This window comes from Chaetodon trifascialis, chromosome 9 (genome assembly GCF_039877785.1).
Source record: "Chaetodon trifascialis isolate fChaTrf1 chromosome 9, fChaTrf1.hap1, whole genome shotgun sequence".
Lineage (NCBI taxonomy): Eukaryota > Metazoa > Chordata > Actinopteri > Chaetodontiformes > Chaetodontidae > Chaetodon > Chaetodon trifascialis.
In genome coordinates, this window is record NC_092064.1 from 13,347,073 (window position 1) to 13,363,897 (window position 16,825).

General features: G+C 41.3%; 1 protein-coding gene across 1 annotated transcript in view; it reads right to left on the bottom strand.

Moving 5' to 3' along the window:
- si (sucrase-isomaltase) overlaps window positions 1-3,626 on the bottom strand; it is a 62,546-nt gene extending 58,920 nt beyond the window's left edge. The window contains exons 1-5 of the mRNA XM_070970687.1: window positions 3,524-3,626; window positions 2,224-2,312; window positions 1,872-1,992; window positions 607-716; window positions 234-385 (exon numbers count right to left, since the gene is read on the bottom strand). Coding sequence (XP_070826788.1) covers window positions 234-385; window positions 607-716; window positions 1,872-1,992; window positions 2,224-2,312; window positions 3,524-3,626 — 575 coding nt within the window. The remainder of the gene's footprint in view (window positions 1-233; window positions 386-606; window positions 717-1,871; window positions 1,993-2,223; window positions 2,313-3,523) is intronic.
- Between the last annotated feature and the right edge of the window lie 13,199 nt (window positions 3,627-16,825).

The window sequence follows — 16,825 nt, forward strand, 5'->3', positions numbered from 1 at the left end:
AAGAGATGAGGCTTACAGGTGTACTGATACCTATATGTATAGGTATAGACTTGTAAGTATAAAGCGGTCTTTATTTCTGAATGCACATAATGCTACTTTGTTGAATACACATGGTGTGCATCTGCTGTGTGTCGACATGGCAGTATAACGTGTTATTGTAGTTCTTATAAACAGCCACCTTCCAGTCCAACACACACAACTACACAATGATCATACACATAGTGAGTACTCACAGGGCTTTGGTGCTGCCCTGCCTGTGCACAACGAGGCCAAAGGGTTCGCTCGTGATCTGTAGTATGTCACGGATGGGGCTGGATGAGTCACTTGTGAGGCTTCTGACATGTTCATGGGGGACCTGAAACCTCTCGTTGGAGACATCAGAGATCTGAGGAGAGGAAACAACCACACAGGCCAAGTGAGTGAGGCCTCATATCTCACAGTTGTGTGTTGTGTGTATCACTATTTTTATCCCCTTTTGTTGCGTACAGCATTGGTGTTAAACATGCTTTAATTAAATACTGCTTTTGAAATGAATTTGACTGGACTCTCGCTGAATTTTGTGTGCAAGCAAGAAAAGGTGTTTAATAGAGAGACAACGGTGTGCACCTTAAACCGGAGTCGATTCGCTGACTGCCTTTCCGCGTGAAATGACAGCTCTTGTAATTCTCCCCCAAATAAAGAAGGAGAATCCATTCTCCTCAGATGAGCTTTGATTTCTGCAGAATTAAACACGTGACAATAGAAAGGTGAAGTTATAATACAGAAAAAAAAAAAATTCTTTTAAGAAATATATCCTCCTGAGACCCAGCCTATTCATTTATGTCCTCTGTAGTTGACATTTGGTTTTGGTTGATATCTTTTGACTTATTTGAGCTACCCAACTAAGTCCTGTTGTGCTCTGTAGAGGACATCCTGGCCTTTCCAATGATATCTCATGTGTTTGGGTGGGATGAGGGGAACTTTGTTTTAATGCTGAGACAAAATGGAGACTGCAGCAAAACGCAAATGCCAGGAAAAGAGAAAAGATAAGTCAAATATTGTTAAGATATTGTTTTTTTTTAACTATGGTAATCACATATTTTTTTGTTTATGAACATGTCCTTCAATGATGAATGAATGAACTGCAACAATACAAACAAACTGCAAGAGTCCTCATATTGAGTACTCCACATGACATGCATCAGGTGAAGTAGGACAGGAATCTGTTCACATGAGTATTCCCAGGTTATTCATTTACCAGTGTGATCAAAGGGTGCAATATGCTTACAGAGCACACAGAGTCCTCAGTTGCCTCTGAGGTACATGTGGGTAATTTGCATAGCAGCCTTAAATGATTCCATGGTCGAATGCATGTAAAAATATTTGAAGACTGTTAAACTTATAAAAGAGGGAGTGCTTACATTTGTGTGTGTATAGGTTAAAGTTGCTGCTGAATAACAAGAAAAATTATTGTCTAAGCATTTGCCACTTTTCAATTTAATCACCTTTGTCACACAAAAGAAGCCCGCAAATACATTTTTTATGTTATTTGAACAATGTGAAAATGTTGTAGTTCAGACTTCAAACGTCCAATGTTTCTTCTTTGTGAATAACTGAGTTCACATAAGGCAGTGAAATCAAGCAGAAAATGGAAAAACCTGCATGCTGCAAAGTCAATCATGTTTTCTGATATGCCATCCATGTCATATTTCACAGAAAACCATGCCTCAGGCAAAATAAGTGAAAAAAAAAAAACATCTGAGGAAAACAGATAGACAGATGGAAGGAACGTGGTGCAGTTAGAATTAGAAAATAAGCTAAATAGAAAGCCAAATATTTTGATCAGTCACTGAGCGCAGAGAGAGTTGGAGGGAGGGGGAAAAGGGATTTACCATTATCATTCGCGCGCGTCTCTGATTGCACTGTGTACCCACGGTTAGTTGAGAAGAAACACCAGGGAACATTTGCCTCATTCACTGGGTTCCAGCAGCATCCACGCTGCTCACATAGTTGCTGTTCAAATAAGAGGGTGATGCTGTTATCATCATCTCCATCGTTTTGATAATCATTGCAACAAGGGTGGCAAAAATCATCATCAACAACACTCTTTCAACTGTGACATTACTAAGACTAATAATGGAGTTGTATGAGTTCTAAGGAAAAAAAAAACAGTAGTTATAGAATCTTTTACTCCTTCTTAATGCCCATTTTGTTCAAGGCCTTGGAGGTGATAGTGACTCATACCATTGAGGCTCCAGCATCAGGGAAACAGTCTACTCTTTCATTCTGAGGAATGATGGGACACTGAGGAACGAATACATCGGGAGATGGTTCTTCTTCTTCAGGAAGATGACTTGAAGAATCTCAAAGACAAATTAGATTAGATTCAACTTTATTGTTATCGTCAGAGTGCAACACAGAGACAATGAAATGCAGTTTAGCATCTAACCAGAAGTAGTCATAATATCCCCAAAAAATATACATACATGGAAATAGTGCAAGTGGCATGAGGTATAAACAGTTGAGGTAGGTGCAGGTAGTGCAAGTAATTTCCACCACGAGGTGGTAAGAGGGGGTGTCAGTGTCAATGGGAGGGTGGTGGGAGTTGGAGGGAGGGCTGCCGGATGACAGAGTTCAGCAGGGTAACAGCTCTGGGAAAGAAGCTGTTCCTGTGCCTGCTGGTGCGGGAACAGAGGCTCCTACCAGATGGGAGGGGGGCAAACAATCCCAGTATCTTGAAAATTTATGATAAATTAGTCTGCAGTATATTCATAACTATGCACATGTGAGCATTGAACTGATAGCCCTCACTAACTGAGAAACCTGATAGAATCAGTCTCTTAAGGAAAGCCCTTGTGTTTGACACATTCAAAGTGATACAAAGTTACCCCCCTGTTTTGTTATCTCTGTTCGTACAATATTGTAACATCCATCAGTATGAAGGCTACAAAGCATTAGCTGGTGTCGCTTTGTGTGACAACTTGGAAAAGTCAGTAACTGTAGTAAACTGTCCTTTTTGTCTTGACTGACCTTTTACTATCTCTTAACACAGTGGCACACGTAACAGTTAAAGGCTAACATATTGCCCATTACATTATATGAGTTGTCTGTTGATGATTACCCACAATGTGTAGCAATATGTGTTGTTGCAGTCTTTGTGATGATTGATTGCTATAATCTGAAACCACAGACTGGCCTCCAGTAAAAACAAGTTTAGGTAGCCGTGCTAGAAGGTATGATCAGTCCAAGTTTTCTGGAAAATGTGATCAATTACTGTTGGCTTTGAACTGATGGAAACATGCAATAATTATTACAGTTCTGACACTAAACATAACCAAAGTGTTCCAGGATATATTGGTGGCTAGCTAGCCTACAGAAGATAACTTTGGAATTGCCAGAAGGCACATTTCTCCCCTTTTTGCAGACGCTAGCGAGCCTTAACAGTTTCACAAATAAATACATGGTGAAGGTTTAGGGCTCATGTATTTTAGGTGTGGTTAAGTTTATACATGCATACATGTGTATGTTTAAGTGTTTCACCTACCATTTGTGAAATACAGGACTATGATTGTGATGGCCACTGCAGACATCAATGCAAACAGGACCATCAGGGTCACCTCCAACCCTGTGAACCGCCTTTTCCCCATCTAACACACACAAATACACGTGCACACACACGTACACAGAGAGTGATTACGGCCAACATCATTAATACCCAATAATGACACCAAGTTTACTAAAGGCAAGGTCTTGAAGGTCTCAAAAAACTTCCTTGCTTAATGAGGCCCATTGGCAGGACACACACACAAACACACACACTAAGAAACACACACAAAACAACTGAAATATAGTAAACACAGATCTGACATGCACATTTTTCCTTGCATTAACCTTGGACTCTGTGAAGTTGGGAAATGGCACTAAACTGAAAAAAAAATGTAGCATAAAGAGAAGGAGAACAAAACTTTGAAAAAGAGAAACAAGGGGTTGACAAAACTGTCAGACAGGCTGAGTTTAGTCTTTGCAAAGGAACCCATGACATCACTCAAGCAATTAGGCTTCACTCCAATGTACTCTTGGAGACAAAAACAAGGTGAATGACTGTGTGTGTGTGGGTATGTGTCTATTTGGTTGAATGAGAGGCTTATAGCCATCCTGTTTAATGTGCTGTGAAGAACAGGCGAGGGCACAGAGAGAGACAGAGAGCCAAATGTGTGCATGCCCCCCTCACATCATACAGAAGCACTGAAAACCTCCTAAAAACATGCAATGCATCACAGAGACAGACAGACACACACACGAAAAAGATACATTAACATTCATACAGTACAGACCTTGTAACCTCTTCCACCTCCCAGTTAGCTAAGTGCCTAAAAATAGCTTTCACCCATAACGGCATATCATTTTACCTCTCCCAACACAGACATGCTCTGATACGTGTAGATGCACACACACTTAAAAACAAACAGGGGCACTTTATGGCTGCACTATTGAGGTCCCCATGAGTACAGGCAATTTAAGATAATATCTGATACTTCATTTGAACTTTTACTTAATAGCTTTAGACCACTGGTTACTTTGAGACATATTCTTAAAAGATAATGTCAGCCCAAGTGGAGGTTTGTCACCTGTAATTATATTCAAGACTAGCATTAAAAATATCTGGATCAGTGTTGTGTACATCTGAACAAAATGATCCGTCTGCACATCAGTATTCAAAGCCTTCCATAGACATCTGCTAATCAGGGCTGCACTGCAATTTACAGCGGATTATTTACTCTACTGGCAAAGAGCTACACATAACCAACATTATCATTAACAAACTTGATCACAGTCTGTCCACAGTCATGTGGAGAGGACTGCACAATAGAAACGTGCAAGCTACAAAGAGCAAAAAAAAACAAAAACAAAACCCAAAAAACAGCAATGAGTTGAACAGTAATCTGTTTCATGCAGGTCTGTGTCTATAACAAGGAGGATTTTTGAATGTAATCAGTTGTATTTATTCATTATCATACATTGATGTTGTAGTTATTAAAAATTGATCCCACTTGCATCACAGTAATAATCATCCAACATCAAATTGTAATTGCATGCTTTATCATCAACAAATGCTATAGTCTATATCACGGAGAATGTTTAGCTGCTGTAGAGTATAACAGCTGTAATATAAAATAGAATTAGTTTTTAAGATGAACAGCTAGACAGTCTGCAGCTACAATCTTACCTCAGCTCAGTTCAGTGTTCAGGAGAAAATGCTTCTTAGTTCAGGTGAGATACCTGAGCACCTTATAATACACAGGATGTGTTGTGGTCACAGGGGATCACCACGCCTTTTCTGCCTCCAGTGCATGTGTTTAAGTGTGGATGTGTGTGTCTTTTACAGTCTCAACATGCGGAACCCATAGCCATAAAATGTCAGATAACCATTTACGGTCTGAGAAACAACTGCAGCCTAAAATTCCCATATCAGCTCATAAATAACTCTATCATGTAGATTCCACACTGCACGAATGTGTGTGTGTGTGTGTGTGTGTGTGTGTGTGTGTGTGTGTGTGTGTGTGTGTGTGTGTGTGTGTGTGTGTGTGTATGTGTTTGTGTAGGCGCGTGCTTGTATGTGTAGAATTCACCCAGAGATAACTGTGTATTTGTGTTGTTTTATGTAAGCTGTGACTCAGCACGAGTAATCTTTACCCAACTGTGACCACATCACCACTTCTCTCAGACAGTGACCCACACGTACACACTTGCCAGTATTTAGTTGAGTGGTTGCGGTAGATATAAACAACTTTGAACTCTGATTGTAAAATATTGTATTGTAAAATATCCATCATTTCAATCCGTGCTGTTATATATGGCCATCAGGCATGGTTATATCACATGTTTGATCATATGCAGATGACATGACACCACTAGGCAGCAACAAGATCAACCCCCCCCCCCAAAAAAAAACAAAACAAAACAAAACAAAAACAAAAACAAAAACAAAAAACCCAGCAGTCCGACAAGCATGCCCACTTGAACAGTGGCTGGCCAGTCTGCACTGTTATCCTCATATTTTAGTGAATATTGCAGCTCACTTTAAAGAGTTTTTCGAGCATTTCCAAGTGGTGTTATTGTTGGCACCACCATCACAAACACAAGAAGATTCAGTTTTCCTCAGAGTCCATCAACTACCAACAACACAGGACACAGGCGTTTGTTTGCAGACATCCAAGAAGAAACGATCAGTACCGCTTTGGAAATAAGGCTGTCATAATTTTCTATGGAGTATTTCTTTGAACAAACAAGTAATACAGCATGGATTGGCGTCTGGGTGGAGGGGGAGGCAGAGGAAAACGTGTGTTCGTTCATTTTGTCTATAATGGAGGCATGAAAGGGGCTGCACGGTGGCGCAGCAGGTAGTGCGCGTGCCTCACAGCAAAAAGGTCGCCGGTTCGATTCCCAGGTCGGGCCTTTCTGTGTGAAGTTTGCATGTTCTTCCCGTGCATGCGTGGGTTCTCTCCGGGTACTCCGGCTTCCTCCCAAAAAACATGCTAATTAGGTTGATTGGTGACTGTGAGTGTGAGTGTTAATGGTTGTGTGTTTGTGCCCTGCGATCGGCTGGCGACCGGTCCAGGGTGTACCCCGCCTCCCGCCCGTCGACAGCCGAGATAGGCTCCGGAAAGGGATAAGTCTTAATCCAAAAGGGATAAGCGGCATAGAAAATGGATGGATAGATGGAGGCATGGAAGCAGATAGATACTCTTAAGTTTGTGTGTTCTTGACAAAGAAAGGAACTCAGGACAAAGAACATAGATCTAAAAAAAATCTCACTTGAGTACAAGATTTGGTTTGAATCCAAATACTGGTTTCCCACTGGAGACCCAGCAGGACTCAGGAGAGCCTGTGAAGCTGTGATTTAAATTGTATACAGTTTCTATGGCCAGACATTCTTCCATGCCAATACGCTCAGTAGTTTGGTGATGGCTCAAGTCCATGTCATCCCAATAAACAGAATGGAGAGGATCCACTGAATGAGCTATTCCCTATCTAGAGAGACAATCATCTGCTCTTCCAACACAGAGCTTGATTGCCATGGACTATACAATCGAAGAAGCCAAAATGAGCTCTGGGTGAGTGCGTGTGAGTGGCTCCATGTAGGTGAAAGGGGAGAGCGGGTGGGGGAGTGAGGTTGTAGAAGCTCTTTCATAACCGTCTCCATAATTTGGCTGAGATACCACGTGTGCAGCAAGGACATGTGTATGTGTATGTGTGCATGTGCATGGAGATTTAGGCAGCCAAGTCCTTCTCCGATCATTCTGCTCACTCTTTTCTCTCCTTACAAATCCAATTCCACTCTGCCACTGCCAATTTCAGGTGCTCTCCCTCTGGAATGTAGCGCCAGCCGATTTCAATAGAACAAACTGAAATTGGCAATTCACTCCCCTGTATCGATCCAGTCACTTTAAAACTAGGCACTCAACGGTGAGAGCTGCCAACCAGCCAAGTTTATATATGTGTGTTCATGCGTGAGTGTTTTCTGCTTGTGTGCATGTGGGTATGACAAGGAACCGTGACTAGTACCCGAGAGAGCCACTCCCTCGATTATCTACCTGATACCAGATATGCATATACCAGGAAGTTACTGCAGCTACTTTGGGATGCCTTACCATTATCTGCATAAATATTTCTTTAGTGGTAGCTTTTGGAGTTGGAGCGCATTTGCTGCTTGGGATCTTTTTTCTTCATTTTAAGACTTTAGCAGTGTTTTATCATCTACGTTCTCATTTTGTAACTCATCTCTATAAGCACAATAAAACTCTCAAGGTCTGCAATAAATGCGTTAATACAGATTTATATCTTGGCTCAGCTCTTTGACTGATGTGCCCTCACAATCAATTATTCTCGCCAGTGATAAATGTCAGGTCTATTAAGAATTGATATATGAAGGTACAGTGAATGTTTACTCAGGAAGAGTTCTAATTCACACTCAGTTTCTCGTTTGAGATATCAGACTTTTGCATGCTGTGACTTATTTACATTTTTCTTGTCACACAATTGGTCATGTCTTTCCCACTTTGTACATTTACATTTAAGCTCTCTACATATTATGACAAAATAATCACTGTGCTGTTGTCGTAATTTAAAAACGCTCTCTGTGTCTGTCATGTATAAGTAAATTCTGTAGTAATTTGTTTGCAGAAATCTGTAATTTTTACCCCTGAACTGCTATATAAAGCTGCAGGAATCACTTAATTCTTTCCCTCAAATGAAGGCTGTCAAACTGTCTCAGCAGAAAGTGAAGTTAAAGGTCGGCTGGTAGCATCTTGCTAACAGTTATGTTTTAATGCAGAGGTCCCCTAAACTTCCTGATTTCATATCCATAATCTAACATTTCCATTATTGCATTCAATCAGTTTGTCCTTTTCCCCTCTGCACTCTCTTTCTTGTACATTTTTAAATGGACATTGTATCTACAGTCATTGCAGGCTAGCTTTTTTGTTCAGTGCAGGTAGCAGCTTCACAGTGAAAAATGTCGTCATGGACGATGTTGAGATATGTTGCAGTTTTGGCTGTTAACCCTTTGACGACCCTCGATTTATGGTGTAACAGATGGGCACAAATTTTAACCCTGATGTTACCTGATGGGGTCTGGAGTGCTCAGTTGTTATCTCGGTGCTGCTCCTTACAGTATGTGCTCCATCACCACACCAGCCTGTTTTGCAGATCCACCTCATCTCAAGGGGGTTCCACTTCAAACAAGTCCATCTGGAGAGTGTAGTGCATGAAAAGCTGTTCTACACACCAGCATGTTTTCGTTAGCATTCTTAGCAATGACTGTTTCCCGTACATACAGTTTCTCTTACATACAGTGTGTGAATAGCATCATTACTCAGACATTTTGTTGATTGCAGGTATCAAAACAGCTGAGGTCATGGTGGTCTCTCCGACAACCTTACATGAGTCTGCTACTTAACCATTAAGACTTCTGATCTTCTGAGTAAGACAAAATGTCAGTGGAACATTAATCACATCTTTCTGTTTTCAATAAGCTCCCTTGTGATACAGTACATTCACATCTTCTGTGACCTGACCCCAGTGATGAAGAGAGTTGCATCATTAGCATAATCGTCATTACAGTCAATGAAAACATGCTATGCAACACTCAGAAGACACCATCATGAATTAACCTGGAGTCCTGGGCTTTTGTATGTGAAAATGAAAGCCTGTTAGCATTGCATAAGGCTGCTAGAAGAGTGTGTGGTCGAAATCGATATATCCATACAGCAGGATTTTTTGAATAAGTGAGGTGAATAGGGGTGCTAATTTGTGCTTTTATTGGCATTTGATTTGCATTAAAGGGTATTGGGTCTCCCACTGCATCAGCATTTACCCACACTATTTTGTAATAGGGCCTGTAATGGCATAGGGATCACCCCTCCCTGGCAGTGTTAAACTGTTGCCACAAGATAAAGTTCAGTGCTGGAAAGATTATCTTTGCCTTCTGCCTCGCAGAAATCAAGGCCATCATGGAAATGGCAACATAACAATGAACTGTCCATGTTGATGTAGTCACTCAACCTCCTAGGAGACAAAGTCATGAAGCAATTATTCTGTGGTGTTGCAGTTGTTCTGTGTGTGTGAGCGGATGTGATCACCAATGGCTACACAAGCCATAATATGCAGGTGGCCTATCTAAGTGTTCCCATTATGCAGTTTTCCCCATAAGCATGGCACAGATGTTAGACCCCTATGGGGGACAGACAGCATAGTGAATGAAGAGCAAAATGCATTTGCACGACACACACACACACACACACACACACACACACACACACACACACACACAGACACTCATAAGCTTCTGCTGCGTCATTTCTAAGGGAAATGTCTTCCATCCCTGCTGTTCCCTCATGTTTGAACAGGAATAGACTTTCACGCACTCACAAGGGCACATGCATGCACACTCTCATAAAATAATGAGTATGTTAACAACTGTCAGCGTTAAGCCCTGATAGCTGCTTTAAGTGCACTATTTGCTGCATCCAATATATTCATTATCCACTATTATCTGTCTGCTGTCTTATATCAGCCATGTTGTGAAACCCGACAGCGACCTTGTGAACTCCAGAAGGCCTGTTCGGTGCAGTTGCATAATATGACACAGGAAGCAGAAAAGTAGCATTGAAAGGAAAACTTCTCGCTCTCCTTTCATGTGTTGAGGTCTCAAATTTACTACTGGTGCCGAGCTACTCACAGTCTGCGGGGTATCAATATTTTATAATTTCATATCTGTTTGCTGAGCAAAAGAGGAAAGTGTGCTCTGTGTGTGTGTGTGTGTGTGTGTGTGTGTGTGTGTGTGTGTGTGTGTGTGTGTGTGTGTGTGTGTGTGCGTGTGTGTGTGCGTGTGCTTCTTACCCTTCCTGTGTGCATGTGCACATAAAAGATTCCTAGTTCTTGGACGATCCCCTACTTTACCCCTGCTGCTCTTTCTGATTGCATAGCAGATTTAAAAGCTAATATAATCTGACAGCTAATTATCTTAAATTGAATGTGCTGATGATAGCAAAATAGGCCTTCCATTAAAGCATAAACACTGCACAAACAAAACTCACTGTCATCCATACATAATTATTTCATTATTGTTATATTCACATGATTTTCTCCCGTATCCTCGCTGAAACACTCAGTCAGATAGATTTTTAAAAGAAGCATAAATCAACTGCGCAACAATATTCCTGGTCTGTTATGGCAGACACTGACATTTCCAGTAAAGGTTACATAACTTTGGTTCGCAAAGATATTGAAAGTATTATTAATCATGACTGATGGTGCAGTAGGCATAATTATTACATGCTTACTAAATGATGTACATACATTTAGCAGGGCGGCAGGTCGGCAGTCACCAAGTGAACCTGGGTTCACTTCCTGCACTTACAAACATCTTCTTTCCCTCCAGAGGTTCTGTTGTGCAGCTGTTATGACTTTGCAGGCCTTTATGTGTAACCCAACCTTTTGTCTTCTTGCATGTTTCTTCTATTTGAGTATTTCTGCATGTAATGTTTCACATGTGTGATCTTTTCCAGTATTTGACAGGTCTGTTGTGTTGTTATATTTTGCAGCTGCAGCCCTACAGAACGTCCACAGCAGCTGTAGTCCTTCATGTCTCTCTGCCTGTCAAGCAAACTCAAAGAAGTAAAGATAAAAGAAAAACAAGGTGAACCCTTTTAGACAAGTTGCAGAGACACAATTTTTGGGTTCTGTGTTTTCTAGGAGTTGCGTCTGTAATCCTTTTCACAGATTACAATCTACACATGGAAATTGGGACTATGACATTGATATTTTAAATTATTCATCAACTTTAACTTCATTCTTGGTCTACAGGGATGTCTCATGGTCATCATCAATAACACAGTATATGTTATTATTAAGTTATCAGCAAAAAAAATTCAGTTTCTATTATTGTGCAGATCATTAAACCTAGAAATGAATCTGATTTCGGGCTGATGTAGAGGATATGTGTTATATGTTTTAACATAACACATTTTAACATCTCTAAGTCATTATCTCATAAGACAAAGATCCAGTTTATTGATATATACAGCACAACAATTCTAAATGCATCAATGCAAACAAAACTGCTGAGACAAATTAAACATTTTGCATCCCTTTTTGTGTCAGAATTAGATCAATGGAACTTAACTGTGCTACTATTGTTTCACGTTTTAAGGCTCATAGACAGTGACTGGATTGCAATGTTATGATCTCTGATTGCTGTCAACCACAACACGGTCCAATAAATAATGTTTCCCAAAAAATCCCAAAACAAACAAACAAATAAATAAATAAAAATCTACAACTGCATTGTATTTGATGCTGTAAAATAACATGTTGGTCAACCGTCAATTAAAAACCACTTAACAAATAAATATGGATTTTCTGTAGCATGAGATTCCAATTTTCTCAGTTTTCTAATCAAATTAACATCCTCGTTTAAAGTTCAATTAGCTGCTTTATCTCTCTTTTTTCCTCTCCGCTCTCTCTCTCTCTCTCTCTCTCTCTCTCTCTCTCTCTCTCTCTCTCACTCGCTCCCTCGTCAGGCTGGGACTCGGGCTGTACGGGTAGCAACAACGAATCTCTTCGTTGCCATGGCAACTCTGAGCGGGTGAACTTTTGTCAGGTGCCAAGAGCTTGCTGCAACAGAATAGTGCTGGTTATGTGTGCATGAGTGTTGGTGTATGTGTGTGTGTGTGTGTGTGTGTGTGTGTGTGTGTGCGTGCGTGTGCGCGCACTCTTGCACGTGGTGCCACTGTGAGTGTGAGGGTTAGCAGGATAGAAAGAAAACAGTGTGCTTATCTTCGAGAAAGACTGCAAATCCCCCTTCGGTCTGTCACTCTCACTCCTCCAGCAGCTTGACTCTCTTTCTGTTCCCTTCTCAGCTCCTCTCTGTGTATCTTCCATTATCTTTCATTCAAAAACGCCATTGTTGCATACTTTACCCTATCACTGAAAATGACTTAGACCCTCCTCATCTGTGCCACCTCTCCTGCCTCTGCTCTCACCTGCTCCAAACATCTCTCTTTCCCTCTTTTCCTCCTGAACACAAGGCAAGAAAACGTGAAAACTTACTGTGTGTACTTTTCTGTTTTTCTACACCTACTTTCCTCCCTCGCCCTGTTCCATGATGTGCCGATTCTTAGCTCTCACAGTACAGACTGTATTGATCTTTTCCATCCTCCCTCTCACTCTCTGTCTCTGTGCTCCCTCTATCCATTATTCTCTCTTCATTTTGCTCTTTTCTCCATCTTCCTCCCTCCATCTCTAATGACCTCTTTGCTGATTCAGAGGCCATGAAGAGTTATGGCATATCGCTATTTCTATATGACTGTAACGATAATTAGAAAAACCTATTAGTCCCCAGTGAAAGTTAAACAGCGTACAGCACTGTAGCTGAAGACAAAAATGTTGTTGTGGCACTGCTTCTGCAGCCAGAGTTATCGGAAAGATTTTCGAGTGAAATATATCTGTATGTGTGTGTGTGTGGTGTGTGTGTATGCGCGCATGCGTGCATGCATGCACGTGTGTGTGCTTGGGTGTGTGTGTCCTAAATTAGGTGAATGACTTGTTGTTGCTGTGTGGCTCTGCCTGCCAACACAGAGGCCCTCTCTTCGAATTCACTTAATCAGTATGCAGCTCCTCTCTGCATCACTGTCCTTGTGTTATAAATACTTACACACACGCACACACACACACACACAGGCAAATAAACACACACTTCATCGAAATTCTGTCCCTGACTTCATCGCTGTCCTTGTGGTATAAATATAATGTATAAAAAGAGAAGGAGAAAACACAGAATTTGGACCCAGTCCAGAGTCCCAAACACATGTGTGCATGTTCTCTCTCTCTCTCTCTCTCTCTCTCTCTCTCTCTCTCTCTCTCTCTCTCTCTCTCTCTCTCTCTCTCTCTCTCTCTCTCTCTCACACACACACACGAAAGCACACACTCAAACGCAGACACCCTTGTGAGAGGCCCAAATATGTGAACACACATACACACAAAGGCACTCACTTCGGGGTGATAAATAAAGCAGTGCGAGCTCAGCAGTAGCCCTTTGCCACGTCAGGCTTTACTTATGTCTAGTTCAACCCAGGGGAGTGGTTCAATCAGGTCCCACCAGACCAATCTAATCTGAGTCCCACAACATGTGTCTACACACGCTTACACACACAGACACTCACACATGTAGCTATTAGAGATAATTTTTGTCTTCCATGCAGAGACTCTGTTGTTTCTTTAGTTGTGGCAGCTATCAAAAAATTTAATGACATTTATTCTATCAAATCATCCAAATAATGCTGTCACTGCCACCTTTGGATTACTCAAAAAGACAAGGAAGTATCAAAACATGAGGCCAGAGATGAAACTTGAGAATCAGCACAATCAATTAAAAAAATGCAGTGACTATTGGAGCAGTCTTTGAACTGAATATAAACTTGAAACTTGCAAGATAATAATACTGGAATATGAAAGGTGCTGTCTGTAAATTTGATGTTTTTTCAATGGAGATGATGGGAAAGGTAAAAGATTAGAAATGAAAACCGAGCTTCTTCAATTTCATACTTCCTCTTAGAACACAGGGATGAATTAAGCTTGCTGACTTGTGTGCTGTCATACTGACAAGTAAAACCAGAAGCTGCAAGCAGATCCAGAATCAGTTCTTTGCTGAAACCTGAGCAACAGCCATATCCAGTCACCAAGGACATGAGTCTTTCATGACTGAGAGACTCAGGCAGTCCCTTTACAGTTTGAACTTATTAGCGCCACACAATAGGACTGAGAATCAACTCACACACACGTAATGCCAGTCATCAGGCATGCAGGCCAACAGAAAAGATACCATGTTAAACATACTGTATACGTTTCCATATTTGGAATATGTATGCACTCTCCTCTCTCAAGCTTTGGAAATATTGTGTAATAATGACAATGAACTGAATTTCATTGAGAGACTTTTAGATACAGAAAATACAGATACAGAAAAAATAAAGATACAAAATAAATGTGTGTTTTTCTAAAGAGCCTGTGTTCCATCCTGTGACACACATGGTTTGTACTGTTTCCCTGGGACTGCGATAGATAGCCTATAGCTTTTGGCCACAGCCTCAGTGTCAGTCTTTTCCAAACTCTTAAAGACCCTTTGTTTACTCATGCACGCTTGAGTGTTTATTCATCCAGTTAACAGTCAAAAATGCAGAAAATATGGAGGGACTTTGTTTGCCCCCCCGCCCCTCACTCCACCAAGATGATCACTGTGTAAACACTCCGGATGATTTTGCTCTTGTGTGATAACATGGGCTCAGATATGCTGGAGCAAAACTGATCATAAAAGCTTGGATATAGCTGTTCTGTGAAGTTAAAGATTTATTTTATCTTTCAGGTACAAAATTCAGGTTTATATTAAGCATCCCTGGAGGTAATCAATAATTTTCTGCTTCTGCTTTGACTCGCCAAAGATCACTGCAACATAATTTGCACTATCAAAGCTCTTCAGATCGCCTGTAAGATTGTGCACTGTTGAGACCACTACACTTACATCTAATAGATCAGGTTATATTGGATGTGTCAAAGAGTTAATTGTGTGAAGTTTTAGCTTCAGGGTTAAATTAAAGGTTGAATACATTCATTGAAAGTTAGGCACTATATTCTGATACCTATCTGGCATTTAAATTAATGAGAGAGGTATCAGATGGTTACAGTCAAAAAAAGGGCACTGCATGTTGTAAATGGCAATATACGTATAATGGTGACACTATAGCGTCAGCTACTCAAACTACATGAGAAAATGGGACAACAACGTAGAAATCTATCTATAAATACAGTATCTTTATAACAGTTTTCTTTCATGTACACCTTTGATCACTTTAAGGAAATAGTTTGCCATTTTGGAAAATATGCCTATTTGCTCTGTTGCCAATAGTTAGCCTAAAGGGGCCTTCACATGATAAGAAATTTGCTCTTTGCTCACCGCCAGGTAGGGCGCAGAGGCGCTGAGCGGAGGCGGCGAAGCTCAGGTATACGTCATCAACAAGTGCGAGCGATTCACCGTTGCTAGGCAACGCAAGTACTTCCTCTCACTCCGGAAAGCTAATCGTTGTTTGTAAATTATTACACACAATGTATCTGAGGGCAAAAGAAGGCCCTTGCAGTAGCGTAGTAGTAGTAGTAGTAGTAGTCGCTATTCCAGGCAGACGCAGTAGTCACTGCCTGGAATAGCGAACGTACACAAACAGCTAAGCTAACGTTAGCATTGTATTTAACTTAACAGTAGTTCATAAACGCTGCCTGGAGCTGTTATTTCATTGGTTGCGCTTTGAAAGGTCAGCGGCAAACAAGGTCAAAGTTCAAGTAATTTGAACTTTGAGCGCAGCGGTAAGTAGCAGAAAATCCGAGCGGTGCGCCACGCCGAGGGTAGCGGTGCCGCTTAGTCGGGCGCCAGCGCTCTCTCCATAGGAAAACAATGGGACAGCCGGTGCAAAGCCTTTTTACCGCTGATCATGTGTAGGGGCCTTAATGTAGATGAGATGATTGGGACCACTCATACAACCTGCAGACAGTTAGCTTAGGTTAGCATGAGGACTGGAAGCAAGGGAAGCAGCTAGCCTGTCACATGTTCATTTATGGGCTTCAGGAAAGGATTTTTATTTTTAATTTTTTACCTTTCCATAGAGCCACACATGCACTTTTACTCCAGTCTTTGTGCTAAGCTAGGCTAGCCATGTCCTAGATGTAGCATTGTATTTAACATTTGGGTACAGATTTGAGAGTGTTATCAATCCTCGCACCTAACTCTGCAAGAAAGCCAATAATGGTATTTCCCAAAAACTGGCCTTTTAAAAACAAAATGTGTTACCTATCAGTGAGAGAATGTTGTGTTTCTCATTCACATTCCCCACCCACGCTTGCCCCAACTGGCCAGACATTTGTGTCAACGATCTCCTGGTCACAGACCTGCTTCTCGAGCTTCTAGTCTACTGCCAAACCGTCTGGTAAAACCATGACATGACACAGAAAGAGGGAGAGGGATGAGAAAAATAGATGGGGTCAAAGTATTGGAAGATGGTTTTCGAAGTGCAAGGGATGGGGGCACGGAGGAAAGAGAGAGGGGGAAAAAAAAAGCAAGAGAAGGCGAAGGAGAGTGGCTGTCCCTCTTTCTTTCTTTCTGCCCCCACACACATGCATGCCATGTCTTTCCGTCCCTGTCTCTTACATCAACCTGCCTGTCAACCCTGCCGACCTGAATGATCCATCAACTGCTGCTGCTGCTCCAAGAAATGCAGTTAGGGATGAGAATGTGAGTCGA